At 39.6% G+C, this 22,897-nt stretch overlaps 1 protein-coding gene across 1 annotated transcript; it reads left to right on the forward strand.

The window, feature by feature from the left end:
• The first annotated feature begins 149 nt into the window (after positions 1-149).
• Positions 150-21,555, forward strand: Sbds (SBDS ribosome maturation factor). Its single transcript, XM_071661302.1, has 6 exons — positions 150-457; positions 4,187-4,304; positions 9,848-9,950; positions 11,116-11,255; positions 18,036-18,167; positions 21,112-21,555. Exons 1-6 carry the CDS (start codon positions 315-317, stop codon positions 21,241-21,243), a joined length of 768 nt encoding a protein of 255 aa, XP_071517403.1. The 5' UTR covers positions 150-314; the 3' UTR covers positions 21,244-21,555.
• The last annotated feature ends 1,342 nt before the right edge of the window (positions 21,556-22,897 follow it).

The following is a 22,897-nucleotide window of genomic DNA, read 5'->3' on the forward strand; positions in this document are numbered from 1 at the left end:
TATTCATTAAGACCATTAATTGCTTTCACAACCATCAGTCAGATAGTCTACGAACACGAATCTTTGCCATTTAAGAAAGCTGTCAGGTTATAATATTCTTGGTCTACATATATGGCTATGGTGTGATGACGTCATGTCATTTCATGACCGGATTCCATCCAGATTGCCAACACGAACACTCCACTTGTCAAGAGTCACGTTAAAACGCTCTTAGGTGACAGTGGTGGCAAGTACGTCGTTGTCTTGTAGTCGTCCCGCAGGAACCAGGGAGTGTCCAGGGTTCGGAATTATCTTGGAAGAAGTAGACAGCAGCCATGAGTAAAGGAGGTGGTAAGATCTTCACACCCACTAATCAGATCCGTCTGACCAACATCGCTGTAGTCAGGATGAAGAAAGGGGGCAAGAGGTTTGAAATCGCCTGTTACAAGAATAAAGTCCAGAGCTGGCGGCAGAAGATGTGAGTTTAAAAAAAAAGTCTTTGGGTCAGTCTTAATTGGGTAGTTAGTGATTGATTTACCTGTTAAGCTTTGCTTAAGTAATTAGGAGCAAAATGATTTATGCTATTGCAGTGGTGTTGCTTCTAGAATACCATGGCGCGGATGTGGACCATTATATTTAATTTTGCGATGTTATCGAAGGTGATAACGGTGAGGGAGATATCAGGAGAAGTATTAGGTTATCTTTAAGATAATTTAGCTGTATACTTGTGAAGGGATCAAGGGAACGTGTGCTGGTTAATTACGTTTTGTCGCGTCTCGAATTACCTTTGGGTAATGAGTGACTTTGTTTAGTGTTAGTGTGTTATATATGGGTTAGATTTCAGACCTATGGAGGTTGTTGTTATATTTTTACATCAATTAATGCATTAGTAATAAAGATTATGAATGTCGATGTAGAATTATTGAAGCTGGTCAAACACGGTACCATAAATGGTAATATGTGCAAGTGGAATGATACATTACCATGATTTGAAAGGCTATGCTCATGAATTTTCAGGTTTTTCTTCTAATGCCCACTTGAAAGAACAGCCTCAGTCAGTGGCTGAAAGCATGTCATGATAGTATTTTTTTCTAGAATAATGCAGAAACTACAATAAACTTCATCCTTGGGAGAAGTTTTTCTAGTTCAGGATGATTTTACATAGTTCTTGTTTAACATTGTTTAATCACACGTATTTCCTCATCTTTAGGGTTGACACCATTGTTTCAGCTGCAAGAAACTTCCTTTATATAACGTAATACTTCCATTTTTTGTGGTGACAAGCTGTAGTGTATGATTAGGATTTCCTTGCAACCTGATTTTTTTATCTTTTTACCCCTTTTGATATTCAGTAATTATGAAATAAGTTTAAAAGTGGTGGTTATTGATTTTTGTGCAGTTCAAGCTTACAGCTTACCAGACTACTTTGTAGCAGTCTTGTGCTGAGCATACTCTTGCATCATTTGGCATTGTCTGATAAAGTAATTTTCTAATACTTCTTTTACCATATTTTTTTTCACACTGCTGGTTGGCTAAATGTGACTTTAGTATAAAGGCAACTACACAGGTAGGAAAAATCCACCGATTGCAAAAAAAATGATAGATACAAGTCATTGATCACCCATCTCTCTGAGTGAAATGAAGCTTGAGGGTAAAAGGGAAAAATGCTGTGGAAAAGTCTTGGGAGTACAGTCAGGGGTTAGTGAGAGGACAAGAGCTAAGGAAGGAGTAGCACTACTCCTGAAGCAGAAGTTGTAGGAGTGTGTGTTAGAGTGTAAGAAAGTAAATTCTGATTGATGTAGGTAAAACCGAAAGTGGATGGAGAGATGGGTGATTATTGGTGCTCATGCACCTGGTCATGAAAAGAAAGATCACAAGAGGCAAGTGTTTTGGGAGCGGGTGAGTGAGTGTGTCAGCAGCTTTGGTGCTCGGGACCGGGTATTAGTGATGGGTAATTTAAATGGGAAGGCGAGTAATATGGCGGTTGAGGGTATAATTGGTGTACATGGGGTACTCTGCGTTGTGAATGGAAATGGTGAAGAGCTTGTGGATTGATGTGCTGAAAAAAGAGTGATGATTAGGAATACCTGGTTTAAAAAGAGATATACACATAAGTATACATATGTGAGTAGGAGGAATAGTCAAAGGACATTATTATATTACATGTTTATTGATAGGCATGTAAAAGAGACTTTTGACTGTTATTATGCAGAGAGGGGCAGCTGGTGGGATGTCTGATCACTATCTTGTGGGGGCAAAGTTGAAGATTTGTTGAGTTTTCAAAAAGAGAAAATGTTAGGGTGAAGAGAGTGGTGAGAGTAAGTGAGCTTGGAAAGGAGGCTTGTGTGAGTAAGTACCAAGACAGATTGAGTCTAGAATTGCAAGTGATGAGGGGAATGGGTGAGGGATGAGATGTATTTAGGGTAGCAGTGATGGCATGTGCATGAGATGCATGTGTCATAAGAAAGGTGGGTGATGGGCAGAATAGAAAGGGTAGTTGTTAGGGAAAGAGAAAGTAGAGGTGTTTAGAAGATACTTACAAGGAAGGAGCACAAATGACTGGGAGATGTATAAAAGAAAGTGGCAGGAGGTCAAGAGAAAGGTGCAAGGGTTGAAAAAGAGGACAAATGAGAGTTGGGGTGAGAGAATATTATTAAAAAGATGTTTTGGAAGAAGATGAGTAATGTGCATAAGACAAAGAGAACAAATGGGAGCATCAGTGAAGGGGACAATAGGAGAAGTGATAACAGGTAGTAGTAAAGTGAGGAGGAGATGGAGTGAGTGTTTTTGAAGGTTTGTTGAATATGTTTGATGATAGAGTGGCAGATTGAATGTGTTTTGGTTGGGCTGGTGTGCAAAGGAAGAATGGTTTAGTTAAGAGAGAAGAGGTAGTGAAAGCTTTGTGGAAGATGAAATCCAGCAAGGCGACTGGTTTGGTAAGGATATTCAATGTATGTACGGATCTTGGTGAATTGCCCGGGTATTAGCAAAATGCATGCACAGTGCCATTGTACAAAGGCAAAGGAGATAAAGGTGAGTATTCAAACTACAGAGGCTTAAGTTTGTTGAGTATTCCATGGAAACTATATGGAAGGGTATTGATTGAGAGGGTGAAGGCATGTACAGAGCATCAGACTGGGGAGGTGCATTGTGGTTTCAGAAGTGGTAGAGGATGTGTGGATCAGGTGTTTGCTTTGAAGAATGTGTGTAAGAAATACTTAAAAAACAAATGGATTTGTATGTAGCATTTATGGACCTAGAGAATGTTTATGATAGGGTTGATAGAGATGCTCTGTGGAAGTTCTTTAGAGCATATGGTGTGGGAGGTAAGCTGCAAGAAGCAGTGAAAAGTTTTTACCAAGGATTTAAAGCATTTCTGGTTGAGAGAGCAGAAGTGGGTGTGTTGAGATGGTTTGGACTTATGGAAAGAATGAGTGAGGAAAGGTTGACAGAGGAGGTATGTGTCAAGGTGGAGGGAACAAGGGGAAGTGGGAGACCAAATTAGAGGTGGAAGGATGGAGTGAAAAAGATTTTGAGTGATTAGTGCCTAAACGTACAGGAGAGTGAGAGGCATGCAAGGAATAGAGTGAATTGGAACAGTGTGGTATACTGGGGTTGACGTGCTTTCAATGGACTGAACCAGGGCACGTGAAACATTCTGGGGTAAAACCATGGAAAGGTTTTTGGGGCTTGTATGTGTGCAGGGAGCTGTGTTTTTGGTGCATCACACATGACAGCTAGATACTGAGTGCGAACGAATGTGGCCTTTTTTGTCTGTTTTCCTGGCGCTACCTTGCTGAAGCAGGGGGTAGCGATGCTATTTAGTGTAGGGTTGGGTAGTGCCAGGAATGGATGAATGCAAGCAAGTCTGAATGTTTATGTCTCTGTATGTGTATGCATATGTGTATATGTGTATATGTTATGTATATGTTCATGTATGGGCATTTATGTATATATATTTGCATATGAGTGGATGGGCTGTTCTTTGTCTGTTTCCTGGTGCTACCTTGCTGATGTGGGAAATGGCAATCAAGTATAACAAATGATAATAGTCATTGATAATCATAAATTAATTTTGCTGTGGCCTGTACATGACTAAGAGAAGGATCCTTACATTGAATGTATGAAAGTACTGTACTTTAGTAGATGCAGATATAGATACGACTTTTGAACAAACTTTTTTTTGAAGATGAGGATTTACTTACAGAGAGAAAGACTTGGATGAGGTTCTGCAGAGTGAAGCTGTGTTTACCAATGTATCCAAGGGTCAGGTGGCAAAGAAAGGAGAATTGTTAAAATGTTTTGAAACTGAAGATCAGAAAAAGGTTAGTCTTTTTAGGATGGACGTTTGAATTCATGTTGATTGATTCAGTTGATTATCATTATTTTTTCGTGCATTTTCAAAGTCTAAATTCATGTAAGTTGATTACAGGAGATCAGTCTGAATAGGATGAATGTTTGAATTCATACTGATTGATTCTGTGAATTATCTTAATTATTTTTTCGTGCATTTCCATCGTCTAAATTTACATCAGTTGGTGAAGGGCCTTTTTTATTATATGTTTACTTATTTTCATTTTGTTGTATATATATATATATATATATATATATATATATATATATATATATATATTTTTTTTTTTTTTTTTTAGCTTTGTCGCTGTCTCCCGCGTTTGCGAGGTAGCGCAAGGAAACAGACGAAAGAAATGGCCCAACCCCCCCCCCCATACACATGTACATACACACGTCCACACACGCAAATATACATACCTACACAGCTTTCCATGGTTTACCCCAGACGCTTCACATGCCTTGCTTCAATCCACTGACAGCACGTCAACCCCTGTATACCACATGACTCCAATTCACTCTATTCTTGCCCTCCTTTCACCCTCCTGCATGTTCAGGCCCCGATCACACAAAATCTTTTTCACTCCATCTTTCCACCTCCAATTTGGTCTCCCTCTTCTCCTCGTTCCCTCCACCTCCGACACATATATCCTCTTGGTCAATCTCTCCTCACTCATTCTCTCCATGTGCCCAAACCATTTCAAAACACCCTCTTCTGCTCTCTCAACCACGCTCTTTTTATTTCCACACATCTCTCTTACCCTTACGTTACTTACTCGCTCAAACCACCTCACACCACACATTGTCCTCAAACATCTCATTTCCAGCACATCCATCCTCCTGCGCACATCTCTATCCATAGCCCACGCCTCGCAACCATACAGCATTGTTGGTACCACTATTCCCTCAAACATACCCATTTTTGCTTTCCGAGATAATGTTCTCGACTTCCACACATTTTTCAAGGCTCCCAGAATTTTCGCCCCCTCCCCCACCCTATGATCCACTTCCGCTTCCATGGTTCCATCCGCTGCCAGATCCACTCCCAGATATCTAAAACACTTCACTTCCTCCAGTTTTTCTCCATTCAAACTCACCTCCCAATTGACTTGACCCTCAACCCTACTGTACCTAATAACCTTGCTCTTATTCACATTTACTCTTAACTTTCTTCTTTCACACACTTTACCAAACTCAATCACCAGCTTCTGCAGTTTCTCACATGAATCAGCCACCAGCGCTGTATCATCAGCGAACAACAACTGACTCACTTCCCAAGCTCTCTCATCCCCAACAGACTTCATACTTGCCCCTCTTTCCAAAACTCTTGCATTCACCTCCCTAACAACCCCATCCATAAACAAATTAAACAACCATGGAGACATCATACACCCCTGCCGCAAACCTACATTCACTGAGAACCAATCACTTTCTTCTCTTCCTACACGTACACATGCCTTACATCCTCGATAAAAACTTTTCACTGCTTCTAACAACTTTCCTCCCACACCATATATTCTTAATACCTTCCACAGAGCATCTCTATCAACTCTATCATATGCCTATCATATATAGGCATATCATATATATATATATATATATATATATATATATATATATATATATATCTTTCTTTCAAACTATTCGCCATTTCCCGCATTAGCGAGGTAGCGTTAAGAACAGAGGAGTGGGCCTTTGAGGGAATACCCTCACCTGGCCCAATTCTCTGTTCCTTCTTTCGGAAAATTAAAAAAAAAACGAGAGGGGAGGATTTCCAGCCCCCCGCTCCCTCCCCTTTTAGTCGCCTTCTACGACATGCAGGGAATACGTGGGAAGTATTCTTTCTCCCCTATCCCCAGGGAACAAATATATATATATATATATATATATATATATATATATATATATATATATATATATATATATATATATACTAAGGATGAAGAAGTAAGATTATTAGTGAAAGAGAAGAGAGAGGCATTTGGACGATTTTTGTAGGGAAAAAATGCAATCGAGTCGGAGATGTATAAAGGAAAGAGACAGGAGGTCAAGAGAAAGGTGCAAGAGGTGAAAAAGAGGGCAAATGAGAGTTGGGGTGAGAGAGTATCATTAAATTTTCGGGAGAATAAAAAGATGTTCTGGAAGGAGGTAAATAAAGTGCGTAAGACAAGGGAGCAAATGGGAACTTCAGTGAAGGGTGCAAATGGGGAGGTGATAACAAGAAGTGGTGATGTGAGAAGGAGATGGAGTGAGTATTTTGAAGGTTTGTAGAATGTGTTTGATGATAGAGTGGCAGATATAGGGTGTTTTGGTCGAGGTGGTGTGCAAAGTGAGAGGGTTAGGGAAAATGATTTGGTAAACAGAGAAGAGGTAGTAAAAGCTTTGCGGAAGATGAAAGCCGGCAAGGCAGCAGGTTTGGATGGTATTGCAGTGGAATTTATTAAAAAAGGGGGTGACTGTATTGTTGACTGGTTGGTAAGGTTATTTAATGTATGTATGACTCATGGTGAGGTGCCTGAGGATTGGCGGAATGCGTGCATAGTGCCATTGTACAAAGGCAAAGGGGATAAGAGTGAGTGCTAAATTACAGAGGTATAAGTTTGTTGAGAAAGTTAAGAGTAAATGTGAATAAGAGCAAGGTTATTAGGTACAGTAGGGTTGAGGGTCAAGTCAATTGGGAGGTAAGTTTGACTGGAGAAAAACTGGAGGAAGTAAAGTGTTTTTGATATCTGGGAGTGGATCTGGCAGCGGATGGAACCATGGAAGCGGAAGTGGATCATAGGGTGGGGGAGGGGGCGAAAATCCTGGGAGCCTTGAAGAATGTGTGGAAGTTGAGAACATTATCTTGGAAAGCAAAAATGGGTATGTTTGAAGGAATAGTGGTTCCAACAATGTTGTATGGTTGTGAGGCATGGGCTATGGATAGAGTTGTGCGCAGGAGGATGGATGTGCTGGAAATGAGATGTTTGAGGACAATGTGTGGTGTGAGGTGGTTTGATCGAGTAAGTAACGTAAGGGTAAGAGAGATGTGTGGAAATAAAAAGAGCGTGGTTGAGAGAGCAGAAGAGGGTGTTTTGAAATGGTTTGGGCACATGGAGAGAATGAGTGAGGAAAGATTGACTAAGAGGATATATGTGTCGGAGGTGGAGGGAACGAGGAGAAGTGGGAGACCAAATTGGAGGTGGAAAGATGGAGTGAAAAAGATTTTGTGTGATCGGGGCCTGAACATGCAGGAGGGTGAAAGGAGGGCAAGGAATAGAGTGAATTGGAGTGATGTGGTATACAGGGGTTGACGTGCTGTCAGTGGAGTGAATCAAGGCATGTGAAGCGTCTGGGGTAAACCATGGAAAGCTGTGTAGGTATGTATATTTGCGTGTGTGGATGTATGTATATACATGTGTATGGGGGTGGGTTGGGCCATTTCTTTCGTCTGTTTCCTTGCGCTACCTCGCAAACGCGGGAGACAGCGACAAAGGAAAAAAAAAAAAAATTATATTATATATATATATATTTTTTTTTTTTTTTTTTTTTTTTATACTTTGTCGCTGTCTCCCGCGTTTGCGAGGTAGCGCAAGGAAACAGGGATAGGGGAGAAAGAATACTTCCCACATATTCCCTGCGTGTCGTAGAAGGCGACTAAAAGGGAAGGGAGCGGGGGGCTGGAAATCCTCCCCTCTCGTTTTTTTTTTTTAATTTTCCCAAAGAAGGAACAGAGAAGGGGGCCAGGTGAGGATATTCCCTCAAAGGCCCAGTCCTCTGTTCTTAACGCTACCTCGCTATCGCGGGAAATGGCGAATAGTATGAAAAAAAAAAATATATATATATATATATATATATATATATATATATATATATATATATATATATATATATATATGTGTATGTGGGTAGGTTGGGCCATTCTTTTGTCTGTTTCCTTGTGTTACCTTGCTAATGCGGGAGATAGCGATAAATAAAATAAAATAAAACAAATAAAATAAAATAAAGAAAATAATAAAATAATGTCATATTAAATGACTTGCATGTTTTTGCTTTATGCATTGCTGTAGTTAAAATTCATAGTGATTGGTCAAGTAACTTGTTTATGTATTTGTGCATTTCCTTGATCTGAAATTGATTTTGACTCTGTGGAATATTTTGTCATCAGGGGATTTCCACACTGAATGTGCATTTTGTGTGGTTAGAAATATGTAATGTAGTAGAGAGCTAAACTGTATGATTATTACCTCCAGAATAGAGAACTTTTCCATGTAACTGCTTATTGCACTAACTACTAAGGCCTTTAGACTCCTCACACAGGATGGATGTGGTCAATTTGGTTTGTACAAAGATACAGATTGATACCAAGACTTCATCTGTAAGAAACTTGCTTAAGATTGCCATATATAACTCGATATTTATATTGTTTACCCAAGATGTTTCACATACTGTGGTTTAGTCCATTGACAGCACGTCGATCCCAGAATACCACATGGTTCCAGTCCACTCTATTCTTTGCACGCCTCTCACCCTCCTGTATGTTCAGGCCCTGGTCACTCAAAATCTTTTTCACTCCATCTTTCCACCTCCAATTTGGTCTCCCGCTTCTCCTTGCTCCCTCCACCTCAGACACGTATATCCTCTTTGTCAACCTTTCCTCACTCATTCTCTCCATATGTCCATACCATTTCTACACACCCTCTTTTGCTCTCTCAGCCACACACTTTTTATTACCACACATCTCTCTTACCTTTTTGTTACTTGATCAAACCACCTTACACCACGTATTGTCCTCAAACATTTCATTTCCAACACAGCCACCCTCCTCCATTTGACCCAATCTATAGCCCATGTAGGGCCTGGATGTGGACAGGGAGATGTGGTTTCAGTACATTGCACATTGACAGCTAGAGACCAAGTGTGAACAAGCGTGGCCTTTTTTTATTGGTTTTTCTGATACTACCCTGCTGAAGCGGAGGAGCAGTAATGCTAATTTCTGTGGGATGGGGGTGGCGCTGGGAATGGATTGGAGGCGGACAAGTATGAATATGTATGTTTATATATGTTTGTCTTTGTATGTGTTTGTATATGTGTTTATGTTCATATGCATATGTATGTGTATGAGCATTTATGTATATATATGGGTATATTAGTGGATGGGTTTTTCTTCATCTGTTTCCTGGCCCCACCTTGCTGATGCAGGAAACGGCAATCAATTATGATAATGTAAAGCTTTTCGTTGTATGCAGTAAAATGTACAAACTGCAGTGTTTGATTGGAATCTCCTTGCATCTTGAATTTTGTATCTTTCTTCCCTTTTGATATTTAGTGCTTGTGAAATAAGTTTAAAAGTGCTGGTTATTCATTTTTGAGCAGCTCAAGCTGACCATATTTCTCTGTAGCGGATTTGTGTTGAGCATATTGTTGCATCATTTGTCAGATGAATTGTTTAATTTCTTTCATCGTATTTTTTTTTACTTTGCTGCAAAAGCTTCCTACATTTCTCACAATTCTCCCTTAAATTTTTTTGTTTTTTCAGGTATGTCTGGAGATTTTGGAAAAAGGAGAGTTACAAGTGTCTGACAAAGAACGTCATGCAAATCAGGAGGCCTCATTTAGGGAAATTGCCTCTATTGTTTCAGGTATTTTTTTCTCCTGTCTACTTCCTCCAAACATTTTTGACTTAAGGTTCCCATAGGGCAGCTACTTTTAATCTTTCTTAAGTAAGTGTAAACCTTCCACAATCGAAGTATGTAAGGAATAAGGAGGTAGAAATTTATTGAGCATAAGTTTCATATAGCACCAGCTTGAATAATAACCCATGTTTAGAACCACAGTATTACGGATAAATGGGAATGAATGTGCGATGAATGATTGGTGCTTTGCATATGGATAGTACCTAAAGCATATAAGTGTTAAGTTTGTGTGAATGTGAAACCTAGAGCTGCAGCAGCAGTATCGAGTACTCTACACTTTTCTACATAAAAGTAGATAATACAAACAATGTTGTTTCACGTAATCTGAGCCTACTTGTGTGGGTAAGGTGGTGCGGGTCTCCATCTGCCTGTGGTCACACCAAGTGAAAAGTCATCTTCAGCAAGACTGTATCATAATCTGTTGATGAAAGGGAGTAACGGTCTCATTGGAGAACCTCCTCAATCCATAGTTGTCCATCAGTTCCTTGCTAATGGAAGTAGCACAACCCTAGGGCTGTAGGAGCTCTTGGGAATGGGATCATGGAGTTATATCAGAACCCTTTCATGAAAGGGGTCCAGGGGCAGTTATAGAATATGTAAATAAATAGTGCACAGCCCCTCTGGCTAATTGTCAAGATACCTCAGTTCAGTCCCATGCTATGCTAACCACAAAGTCACCCAAGATAACCTAGATAACAGGAGAGGGCTCTAGATCACATATAGTTAGTCGGTACATAGGCCAGTTAATGCAAGATGACTTAAGAATTTCTGCCTTGTCTCCAGAATCGCACAGGTTTTAGCTGAAGATGGCTTAGTAAACCATAAATGTGGTTTTTCTTTTCACTTGCTTCTTTTTGAGATATGCAGCTCCCTTAATCTATTTTTGCTTTTTATCTCTGGTCTTTTTTAACCCTATCTTCAGCTTACTTCACTCGGATACTTTTTATCAGTCTCCAGAAATTCATTCTTCATTGATACCATGCTACCACAGCATACTGGACTTTCTTTTACAAACTTATTTTCTTATATTTCCCTCATACTTCTATGTAGTTTACTGGAAAACATTATTACTTTCAAGTTTCCATTAAAACATTCATTAATCTGTTACCAGACAAGTGCATCAACCCAGAGACTAAGACTCCATATACTGTATCCATGATAGAGAGTGCCATGAAAGATCTCCACTTCTCACTGAACCCCAAGCGTAACAACAAGCAGCAAGCCCTTGATGTCATCAAACAGCTAACTGGGGTATGTAAAAAGTATTTGTCTTTCTCACAATAGAATGAGCCCTTTGAGCACCAGAGAAATCACTTGGTTACAGCAGAGGTTCAGAAAACTGATTTTTCTTTTAAATACAGTGTATCCGATAGGATTTCACCCTCTTTAACCACCATGATATCTATGAGGCTTGCTAGTATTCATTGACAGAGGCTTGTCAGCTATGCAGCATCCTGCCCAGACCTCCAGCACCCAGTCCTATTATTGATTTGTTCTCACTGCTGCATTGTCAATCTGTTGACTCTTGCTTTCATTAGTCTGTGGAGTATTTATCGTATAACGTTTGCTTCTGGCCATCAGAATTATATTCTATATTCTCTACTTTTATTTGTGTTTGGTGCTGCCGACTTTGATAATTTTGGTCTTTTCTTTTTACAGGTACATGTACAGTTTTGTGATATGTTTAGTTGGCTAGGCTAGTCATGTGTTCATGATTTCATCGTACTGGCCTGTACAAATTTCCATAACTTACACTCTAATATTTTTGTTTTTAAAGACAGGTTTATGTTTTATAGATTCTTTTTCTTGTATGTGTAAATGGTGGGAGTATTAGCCAGTTAAGCTTTCAGCTTTTTTCATTATGAAAACCTTTGTCATCGTTGGTAGTCATTCTACTCAGTGATGTATTATTTGTTTTGTTGTTCATCATGTGTTTGTTTTCTTTTTCTGTTGTGAAAAATAATGAAGACTGTGTATAGTTTACAATGTACTTTGTCATGTGTGATTGATAAGAGCATTCAGGAGTGAAGGTACTTTGTGTATTGATGGCCCTATGTGGGATATGAATCATATGCCTGTATAGAGACGTTTTCAAATATTTCAAGATGTTGTGACATTGGTACACTTGGTTTAGAATGTCGTTCATTTGGCTTCTTTCGCTTCACTTTTTTTGTTCCAGTTGCTGTTTTTAATGTCTCAGCTCAACATATACTTCTGTTGAGGTCTTCTAACTTTTTGTCAGTGATAGTGAAGACTGGCCCTAAAGCCTAAGGTTCCTATCCTATTACTAGTCTACTGGTAATACATTAAATGAACTGAGTCTGAGGATGTTTACCTTGCAAGGTCATATTATTGTTCTCAACACATTATATTATACATTTTGTCGATTTAGGACAACTGTAAACCAATTTGAGACATGCAGCTGCCATGTAGCTGTAAACAAAATGAGTGATAGAGAATTGGATATTATCACTGTAGCTCGTGGATTGACATAATTTTTTCTTTTATCTTTTGATGTATTGTGGCCTTTGTCAACTTGATGTTACCTTAGCAACCCCATTAATGCTTTTCAGAAAATTGACTGTCAGGTTTCACATGAAACTGTGAGGTGAGCAAATGTCTGATCCTAGACATAATGAGTTAATACTGTCCTGGAAAACTTCTTGTTTGAAATGTCATCCTTCATGTCCAGTCATACTTAAGAATTTCTTTAGTCTCCAGTAAGATTGGAAAGAGGAATATTCATATATTTAGGCTGTCCAAAGCATTTGTCAGCAAAAAACATATCATGTTGCTTATAAAGTTGTCACTACTTTCACAACCCGGACTGACTGCTAGAGCCCATGATATAAGGAAAGTGATATCTTCCATGACTATCATAAGGGTTCTGTTACTGGATAAGGCTAGTGAGAGAGGTTTATAGCATTTGGCTGTCTTTCTGATTATTATATGATCTTTCAGCTTCGGTTTATTTCTGGTCATTCTCCCCTGTGTGGGTTTAGGTTTACCATGTTCAGGTGAAGATTGTGGGCCATACTGTTGCCAAGGGTAAGATCCCATTTCCATCATGCGAGTCTTAGTTTCTAATGCTCAGAGGGCACCATCTTGAGGTAAGAAATGCAAGTTTTGCAGTATGAAAAACATTTTCTCCACCTTGAGGCAGAGCCCTGTGCATGTTCATTTATTTTCCTTCTCTTCTTTCCCCTCCATACCTTTTGAAAAATATTTTTTCTGAGTCCTTATGTAACTAAGCTTGAGGCAACATTTTACCAGTGACATTATAGTCCTTGCTGACTAGCTGTTGGCTTTATGTGAACGAAAAGTAACTGACTTCATAGACGTTAGGATAGTGAAAGAAGGTGATATTTTAGAGTGAAATGTTGTTCTATTTCATATTGCAAAACTTAGTTTTATTATGATGTGGAAATAGTCAGTATGTAAATCACTTGTTGATTGTTTCAGTAAAAGTGTAAATGGCAATATAAGGAGATGAGAACAGTGATGAGATTCTTGATGAACTTTTTTTTTCATACTTTCTTGCCTCTAGCACCATAGTAGGGGTGACATCAGGACCAAATGACAGCCAACCTCAACACCCTGGCACACAGATGTCTCAATGTACATCCTCTAGAATACTTATGCTGGCATACAATACATGTCTAAAGCTTTAAAATTTCACTAAAAATCCATTTTGGCATGAATATTATTCATTATTTGATCTACAAGTGGATGTTTTTTAAGGTATTGTATCATATAACTTTTCCAGCAAATTATTTGGCTGTATCATGCTTGAATTCAGCAGGATTCCCCCTGCCTCTTACTGGTAAATGATTAGAGTGGCAGTCAACAAACCCACTAAGTAATAGTCATTTAGTATATGAGAAAGAATACTTCCCATGTATTCCCTGCGTGTTGTAGAAGGCGACTAAAGGGGGCTAGAAACCCTCCCATCCTTGTATTTAACTTTCCAAAATGAGAAACAGAAGAAGGAGTCATGGGGGGAGTGCTCATCCTCCTTGAAGGGTCAGATTGGGGTGTCTAAATATGTTTGGATGTAACCAAGATGAGAAAAGAGGAGAGATAGGTAGTATGTTTGAGGAGAGGAACTTAGATGTTTTGGCTGTAAGTGAAATGAAGCTTAAGGGTAAAGGGGAAGAGTGATTTGGGAATGCCTTGGGAGTAAAGTTAGGGGCTGGTGAGAGGACAAGAGCAAAGGAAGGAGTAGCACTACTCCTACTCCTGAAGCTGGAGTTGTGGGAGTATGTGATAGAGTGTAAGAAAGTAAACTCTAGATTGATATGGGTAAAACTGAAAGTGGATGGAGAGTGATGGGCAATTATTGGTGCCTATGCACCTAGTCATGAGGAAAGGATCATGAGAGGCAAGTGTTTTAGGAGCAGCTCAGTGAGTATGTTAACAGCTTTGCTGCTCAAGACCGGGTTATAGTGATGGATGGTTTGAATGCAAAGGTGAGTAAAGTGGCAGTTGAGGGTATGATTGGTGTATATGGGGTGTTCAGTGTTGTAAATGGAAATGGTGAAGAGCTTGTAGATTTGTGTGCTGAAAAAGGATTGGTGATTGGGAATACTTGGTTTGAAAAGAGAGATGTAAATAAGTATACGTTTGTAAGTAGGAGAAATGGCCAGAGAGTGTTACTGTATTACATGTTAATTGATAGGCATGTGAAAAAGAGACTTTTGGATATTAATGTGCTCAGAGGGGCTGCTTGAGGGATGTTTGAACATTATCTTGGGGAGGCAAAGGTGAAGATTTGTACTGGTTTTCAGAAAAGAAAAGAGAATGTTGGGGTGAAGAGAGTGGTGAGAGTAAGTGAGCTTGGAAAGGAGACTTGTGTGAGGAAGTACCTGGAGATGTTGAGTGCAGAATGGAAAAAGGTGAGAGCACATGATGTAAGGGGAGTGGGGGAGGAATGGGATGTATTTAGGGAAGCAGTGATGGCTTCCACAAAAGATGCTTGTGGCATGAGAAAGGTGGGAGATGGGCAGATTAGAAAGGGTAGTGAGTGGTGGAATGAAGAAGCATGATTGTTAGTGAAAGACAAGAGAGGGGCGTTTGGATAACTTTTGCAGGGAAGTAGTGCAAATGACTGGAAGATGTATTAAAGAAAGCAGCAGGAGGTCAAGAGAAATGTGCAAGAGGTGAAAAAGAGGGCAAATGAGAGTTGGGGTGAGAGAGTATCATTAAATTTTAGGGAGAATAAAAAGATGTTTTGGAAGGAGGTAGATAAAGTGCATAAGTCAAGAGAACAAATGGGAACATCGGTGAAGGGGGCTAATGGGGAGGAAATAACAAGTAGTGGTGAAGTGAGAAGTAGATGGAGTTAGTATTTTGAAGGTTTGTTGACTGTAGTTGATGATAGAGTGGCAGATATAGGGTGTTTTGGTTGAGGTGGTGTGCTAAGTGAGAGGGGTCAGGGAGAATGGTTTAGTAAACAGAGAAGAGGTAGTGAAAGCTTTGCGGAAGATGAGAGCTGACAAGGCGGTGGGTTTGGATGGTATTGCAGTGGAATTTATTAAAAAAAAAAAAAAAGGGGTGACTGTGTTGTTGATTGGTTGGTAAGGATATTCAAAGTATGTATGTTTCCTGGTGAAGTGCCTGAGGATTGGCGGAATGCATGCATAGTGCTATTGTACAAAGGCAAAGAGGATAAAGGTGAGTGTTCAAATTACAGAGGTACAAGTTTGTTGAGTATTCCTGGGAAATTATATGGGAGGATATTAATTGAGAGGGTAAAGGCATGTACAGAGCATCAGATTGGGGAAGAGCAGTGTGGTTTCAGAAGTGATAGAGGATGTGTGGATCAGGTGTTTGCTTTGAAGATTGTATGTGAGAAATACTTGGAAAACAGATGGATTTGTATGTAGCATTTATGGATCTGAAGAAGGCATATGATAGGGTAAATAGAGATGCTTTGTGGAAGGTATTAAGAGTATATGGTATGGGATGTAAGTTGCCAGAAGCAGTGAAAAGTTTTTATTTAGGATGTAAGGCATGTGCACAAGTAGGAAGAGAGGAAAGTGATTTATTCCCAGTGAATGTTGGTTTTCGGCAGGGGTGCGTGGTGTCTCCATGGTTGTTCAATTTGTTTATGGATGGGGTGGTTAAGGAGGTGAATACAAGAGTTTTGGAAAGAGGGGCAAGTATGTAGTCTGTTGTGGATGAGAGGGCTTGGGAAGTGAGTCAATTGTTCACTGATGATAGCGCTGATGGCTGATTCATGTGAGAAACTGCAGAAGTTGGCGACTGAGTTTAGTAAAGTTTGTGAAAGAAGAAAGCTGAGAGTAAATGTGAATAAGAGCAAGGTTATTAGGTTCAGTAGGGCTGAGGGACAAGTGTATTGGGAGGTAAGTTTGAATGGAGAAAAACTGGATGAAGTGAGGTGTTTTAGATATGTGGGAGTGGATTTAGCAGTGGGTGGAACCATGGAAGCAGAAGTGAGTCACAGGGTGGGGTAGGGGATGAAGGTTCTGGGAGCATTGAAGAATGTGTGGAAGGTGAGAACATTATATTGGAGAGCAAAAATGGGTATGTTTGAAGGAATAGTGGTTGGTTCCAACAATGTTGTATGGTTGCGAGACATGGGCTATAAATAGGGTTGTGTGGAGGAGGGTGGACCTGTTGGAAATGAAATGTTTGAGGACAATATGTGGTGTGAGGTGGTTTGACCGAGTAAGTAATGAAAGGGTAAGAGAGATGTGTGGTAAAAAGGGTGTGGTTGAGAGAGCAGAAGGCGTGTTGAAATGGTGTTGTCACATGGAGAGAATGACTGAGGAAAGATTGACAAAAAAGATATATTTGTCAGGGGTATAGGGAACGAGGAGAAGCGGGAGACCAAATTGGAGGTGGAAGGATTGAGTGAAAAGGTTTTTAAGTGATTGGGGCCGGAACATACAAGAGGGTGAAAGCCATGCAAGGAATAGAGTCAATTGGAATGATGTGAGCAATCGGGGCCTGAACATACAGGAGGGTGAAAGGCATGCAAGGAATAGAGTGAATTGGAACGATGTGGTATGTTGGGGTTGACGTGCTGTCAATGGATTGAACCAGGATATGTGAAGCATCTGGGGTAAACCATGGAAAGTTTTGTGGGGCTTGGATGTTGAAAGGGAACTGTGGTTTTTGGTGCATTACAGATAACAGCTAGGCACTGAGTGCGAACAAATGTGGCCTGTTTTTTCTTTTCCTTGCGCTGCCTTGTAGGAGGGGAGGGTGTGTGCTATTTCATGTATGGCAGGGTGGCGACAGGAATGGATGAAGGCAGCAAGTATGAATATGTGCATGTGTAGGTAGCTTGAAATGTATAGGTATGTCTATGTGTGTGTATGGGCATTTATGTGTATCCATGTGTATATGGCTGGGTTAAGCCATTCTTTCATCTGTTTCCTTGTGCTACCTCACTAACTTTGAAGAAGGTGATTAGATATAATAAGTAAATAAAGATGACATATTGTATATGATACAGAGCACTCATCTACAAACAAATGCATGTGGAAATTGCAAGACCAAAAACAGTGTCACAAATATGTGATTATCATAAACATACAAGTAAGTGGTAATATCCATATCATCAAATTTGCTTTGTAATTGTGATGGTTGTGTAAGATTTAGTACTTGGTGTATGTAATGTTATAGAGCAATCAGATATGAATAAACAGAAATAGAAACAAATAATACTATGACCAAAACCATTTTCACAGATGTATGACTAACCCAAACAGTTATGGACTAACAGTAGTGTTCTTTTCAAACTTGCAGTAATGGTGTTGCTGGTGTAAGGTTTACTATTTGGTGTTTATATTATCAATGAGCACTCATTTATGTACAAAACCATGTACAAAATATGTAATGCTAAGAATTGCATCAGAAGGTTATAATTATCACAAATGTTTATGTGCAGATGTACTGAACATGCAGTTCCCTTTTATATTCTTGGATGAATCTTTAAATACAAATAGTAAACTAGTCAAAATATGTGCTTCATATTTGAGAATTTTTTTTTTATTTCTTTAGAGGATTCCAATCCAACGTGCCCAGATGAGGGTGCGAATGATAATTCCAGGTAAAGAAGCCAAAAAGCTGAAGGAGAAGGTTGTACCTCTGATGAAGGTTGAGAGTGAGAAATTTGATCCAGACCTTAACATTGTAAGTATGAGTGGAAGATTAATTCGCATTGATAGTGTTAATTAGGAATATCATGTCATTGGAAGGCCTTATTTCTTTAAATTTGATGCAAATCTGCACCTTAATTTTTAGATATACTCAGCAGTGCGTCGAGTGTAGAGGAGGAAGTTGCATACCATATGAAATTACTTCTGGTTATTGTGGAAGGCTTTTGATTATTGATGTATTAATCCCTAAAAGGTAGGTTAGGTCTAGAATTTCATGATCATGTAAAAGAAAAGACTCATGAATTGATAGATTGGAATAGAGATATAAGGGAAAATATGCAGAAGGTAGTATACCCACCATTGTATTGGCTGGTTGGAATTCTGAGTGAGCAGGAGGAAGGAATGTGGTAGAGACATCGTGTTTCTTTCTTTCTTGAACTTGGTGTCTCACTTTTCTCCTGTTTTTTTAAAAAGGCACAGCATTGGTGGTGAAAAGCATGAATTTGTATAAAAATATATGATGATTTCTGATAACGAGTGGAAGGAAGTGGGTTGACTAGCACATCTAGGGCTGTCCTTCACTTGTTTCTTTGTTTTTTCCTAAAGTAATATCATACCATACTTAAAGTGGTAGAGGATGTGTGGATCAAGTGTTTGCTTTGAAGAATGTATGTGAGAAATACTTAGAAAAGCAAATGGATTTGTATGTAGCATTTATGGATCTGGAGAAGGCATATGATGGAGTTGATAGAGATGCTATGTGGAAGGTATTAAGAATATATGGTGTGGGGGGCAAGTTGTTAGAAGCAGTGAAAAGTTTTTATCAAGGATGTAAGGCATGTGTACATGTAGGAAGAGAGGAAAGTGATTGGTTCTCAGTGAATGTTGGTTTGCATCAGGGGTGCATGATGTCTCCATGGTTGTTTAATTTGTTTATGGATGGGGTTGTTAGGGAGGTGAATGCAAGAGTTTTGGAAAGAGGGGCAAGTATGCAGTCTGTTGTGGATGAGAGAGCTTGGGAAGTGAGTCAGTTGTTGTTCGCTGATGATACTGCGCTGGTAGCTGATTCATGTGAGAAACTGCAGAAGCTGGTGACTGAGTTTGGTAAAGCGTGTGAAAGAAGAAAGCTGAGAGTAAATGTGAATAAGAGCAAGGTTATTAGGTACAGTAGGGTTGAGAGACAAGTCAATTGGGAGGTAAGTTTGGATGGAGGAAGTGAAGTGTTTTAGATATCTGGGAGTGGATTTGGCAGTGGATGGAACCATGGAAGCGGAAGTGAATCATAGGGTGGGGAGGGGGTGAAAGTTCTGGGAGCGTTGAAGAATGTGTGGAAGTCGAGAACGTTATCTTGGAAAGCAAAAATGGGTATGTTTGAAGGAGTAGATGTTTCAACAATGTTATATGGTTGCGAGGTTTGGGCTATAGATAGAGTTGTTCGCAGGAGGGTGGATGTGCTGGAAATGACATGTTTGAGGACAATATGTGGTGTGAGGTGGTTTGATCGAGTAAGTAATGAAAGGGTAAGAGATATGTGTGGTAATAAAAAGAGTGTGGTTGAGAGAGCAGAAGAGGGTGTTTTGAAATGGTCTGGTCACATGGAGAGAATGAATGAGGAAAGATTGACCAAGAGGATATATGTGTCAGAGGTGGAGGAAATGAGAAGTGGGAGACCAAATTGGAGATGGAAAGATGGAGTGAAAAAGATTTTGGGTGATTGGGACCTGAACATGCAGGAGGGTGAAAGGAGTGCAAGGAATAGAGTGAATTGGAACGATGTGGTATACCGGGGTCGACGTGCTGTCAATGGATTGAACCAGGGCATGTGAAGCATCTGGGGTAAACCATGGAAAGTTCTGTGGGACCTGGATGTGGAAAGGGAGTTGGGGGTTCGGTGCATTGTACATGACAGCTAGAGACTGAGTGTGAACAAATGTGGCCTTTGTTGCCTTTTCGTAGTGCTACCTTGTGCACATGCGGGTGGAGGGTGTTGTTATTTCATGTGTGGCGGGGTGGCGATGGGAATGAATAAAGGCAGACAGTATGAATTGTGTACATGTGTATATATGTATATGTCTGTGTGTGTATATATGTATACGTTGAGATTTATAGGTATGTATATGTGCGTGTGTGGACGTGTATGCATATACATGTGTATGTGGGTGGGTTGGTCCATTCTTTCGTCTGTTTCCTTGTGCTACCTCGCTAACGCGGGAGACAGCGACAAAGTCTAACAAATGAAGTAGATACTTAAACTTCTCATTCAGGCACTATGCACATTAAATGATACTTTACACACTATCATTAATTCCATACACTGAAGATAGTATCTTGAAATATTTTGGCTCATGACAATCGTCTCAGGATTACAGCCATGAAAGTTATGCACATTTGTAACAAAATTTGTTCCACACATCCACACAAAGGTAATGGGATTCCTTGCTGTCCACTCTCCTCCTTACTCCCAGAAGGAGTTAGGAGTTGCTTCTTTCTTGACCTTTTACATGTTATTCAGCTTCACTTCCCTCTCCAGCTGTTAAGTGATGATGTGTTCCTCACATAGGTCATTAAACAGTCACTGAATGCACAACTTGAAATGGACTTGCTTCAGTAGTGATGTTTATAGGGTACTTGGCATAGCAGAATTTTTGCCTGTTCCTGACAGGCAGTGGAGAGACTTTTATAAACTACTAATGTTAATATAAGTCAGCTGAATATTTGAATAGAGGAAGGAAAAGTTGAAACATCGCATTATGTTGGTCTCCATCCCGAAAGAAAATTGCATGTGATGTTGGATACCACTGTATGGTTAAACACAAAGTTTTAATGAACCTGGATTAAAACAATGGCATAGTTTAAATACTTTTGGGATGTATGAATTTGTAAATTGCTCTTTTGGTGACTGCAGGTAAAGAAAACTGAAAGAACTATGAGATTGTTTGTTCTTATGCAGTGTAGTGTTCATCAGAATTGTTTTCCAGGAGGGTTTGATTGATCCTGGACATTTCCGCACCATTGAAGAGATCATCACTGCACCAACGAAAGGCAAAGCTAAGATTGAGGTGATGAGCTTAAAAGATATGACAGATGTTGGTGATATGGCCTTAACATAGTTCAGATGTATGAACCGTCCAACTGTTTTATTTTTGTTTTTCTCCATCCATTATATACAGCATTATGATGTATGCTACTGTACAATGTGATATTTCATTTTTGCATCTACAGCTTTGTTTAACAAATATCATTTGCTCTGAGTCACTGTAAAGAATTTTCTTTGAATTGCTTTAGTATATATTGTTGCTCCCCTTTTCTTCTCTAGTTAATTGTTAAAGCAGCCTGAATCATCCAAGTCCTTTGTAAACCAAGGATTATAATTTATTTGTTTTGTTGTGTCAAATTGAGTCCTAATAAAATCATGAAATGCAGCACATTTTAATAAGGACATTATGAGGTCCTTGATTCCAGTCCTTGAGCACTTTAATGCATAAAGTGTACTACCCACATTTTAATGAAGTTGAAATGAATGGCAGTTACAGAATTTATTTTTATTACAATAAACTCTTTAGCATTATCACCCTAATCTTCCCTTAACTGAAGATTGCATATTATACTTCCAAAGTATTTTTAACAATGTTGTGGATATAGGGTCTCAAAATCAAAAAGTGTGTAGATTCATGAAGTAGGTGAGCCCAGAGTAATGGAGAAAGTGTATGCTTCATCGTGTATTTGTGTCTTTTGGATAAAGAAAGAATATTTAGAGATCTTGCTGACAATTGCGTAGTAAGATTGATATGTATGGGAAAGGCAAAACCTCAGCATGTATTTTTAGCATCTTTTGTAATGTTAACTGTAAAGAATAGCATATACTCATATTGGGATAACCTCAGGAAGATGCATTGTCAGCATATTTTCATGATGTCAGGACGATTGATGGCTTGTCTGTAAGTAGCACAGGGGAGCTTTGGCTCACGACCCTGGCAGTGACGTTGGCTGTGACTGTGGTGTTTCCCTACTCTAAGATAAAGAAATCTGTACCATTTTTCTGTCATTAGTACAGGAGAGCAGTGTGTTTGTGACCCAGTTAATGATGTTTGCTTTGGCACTAGGGTTTGCTTACACCGAGATGATTACGCTGGTCAACAAAATTTTAGCTTTTTTTTTATTCTTTTTTTTTTATGCTTTGTCGCTGTCTCCCGCGTTTGCGAGGTAGCGCAAGGAAACAGACGAAAGAAATGGCCCAACCCCCCCCCATACACATGTATATACATACGTCCACACACACAAATATACATACCTACACAGCTTTCCATGGTTTACCCCAGACGCTTCACATGCCTTGATTCAATCCACTGACAGCACGTCAACCCCGGTATACCACATCGCTCCAATTCACTCTATTCCTTGCACTCCTTTCACCCTCCTGCATTTTCACGCCCCGATCACACAAAATCTTTTTCACTCCATCTTTCCACCTCCAATTTGGTCTCCCTCTTCTCCTCGTTCCCTCCACCTCCGACACATATATCCTCTTGGTCAATCTTTCCTCACTCATTCTCTCCATGTGCCCAAACCACTTCAAAACACCCTCTTCTGCTCTCTCAACCATGCTCTTTTTATTTCCACACATCTCTCTTACCCTTATGTTACTCACTCGATCAAACCACCTCACACCACACATTGTCCTCAAACATCTCATTTCCAGCACATCCATCCTCCTGCGCACAACTCTATCCATAGCCCACGCCTCGCAACCATACAACATTGTTG

The sequence above is a fragment of the Panulirus ornatus genome, chromosome 73 (genome assembly GCF_036320965.1).
Source record: "Panulirus ornatus isolate Po-2019 chromosome 73, ASM3632096v1, whole genome shotgun sequence".
In the NCBI taxonomy this organism is placed as follows: domain Eukaryota; kingdom Metazoa; phylum Arthropoda; class Malacostraca; order Decapoda; family Palinuridae; genus Panulirus; species Panulirus ornatus.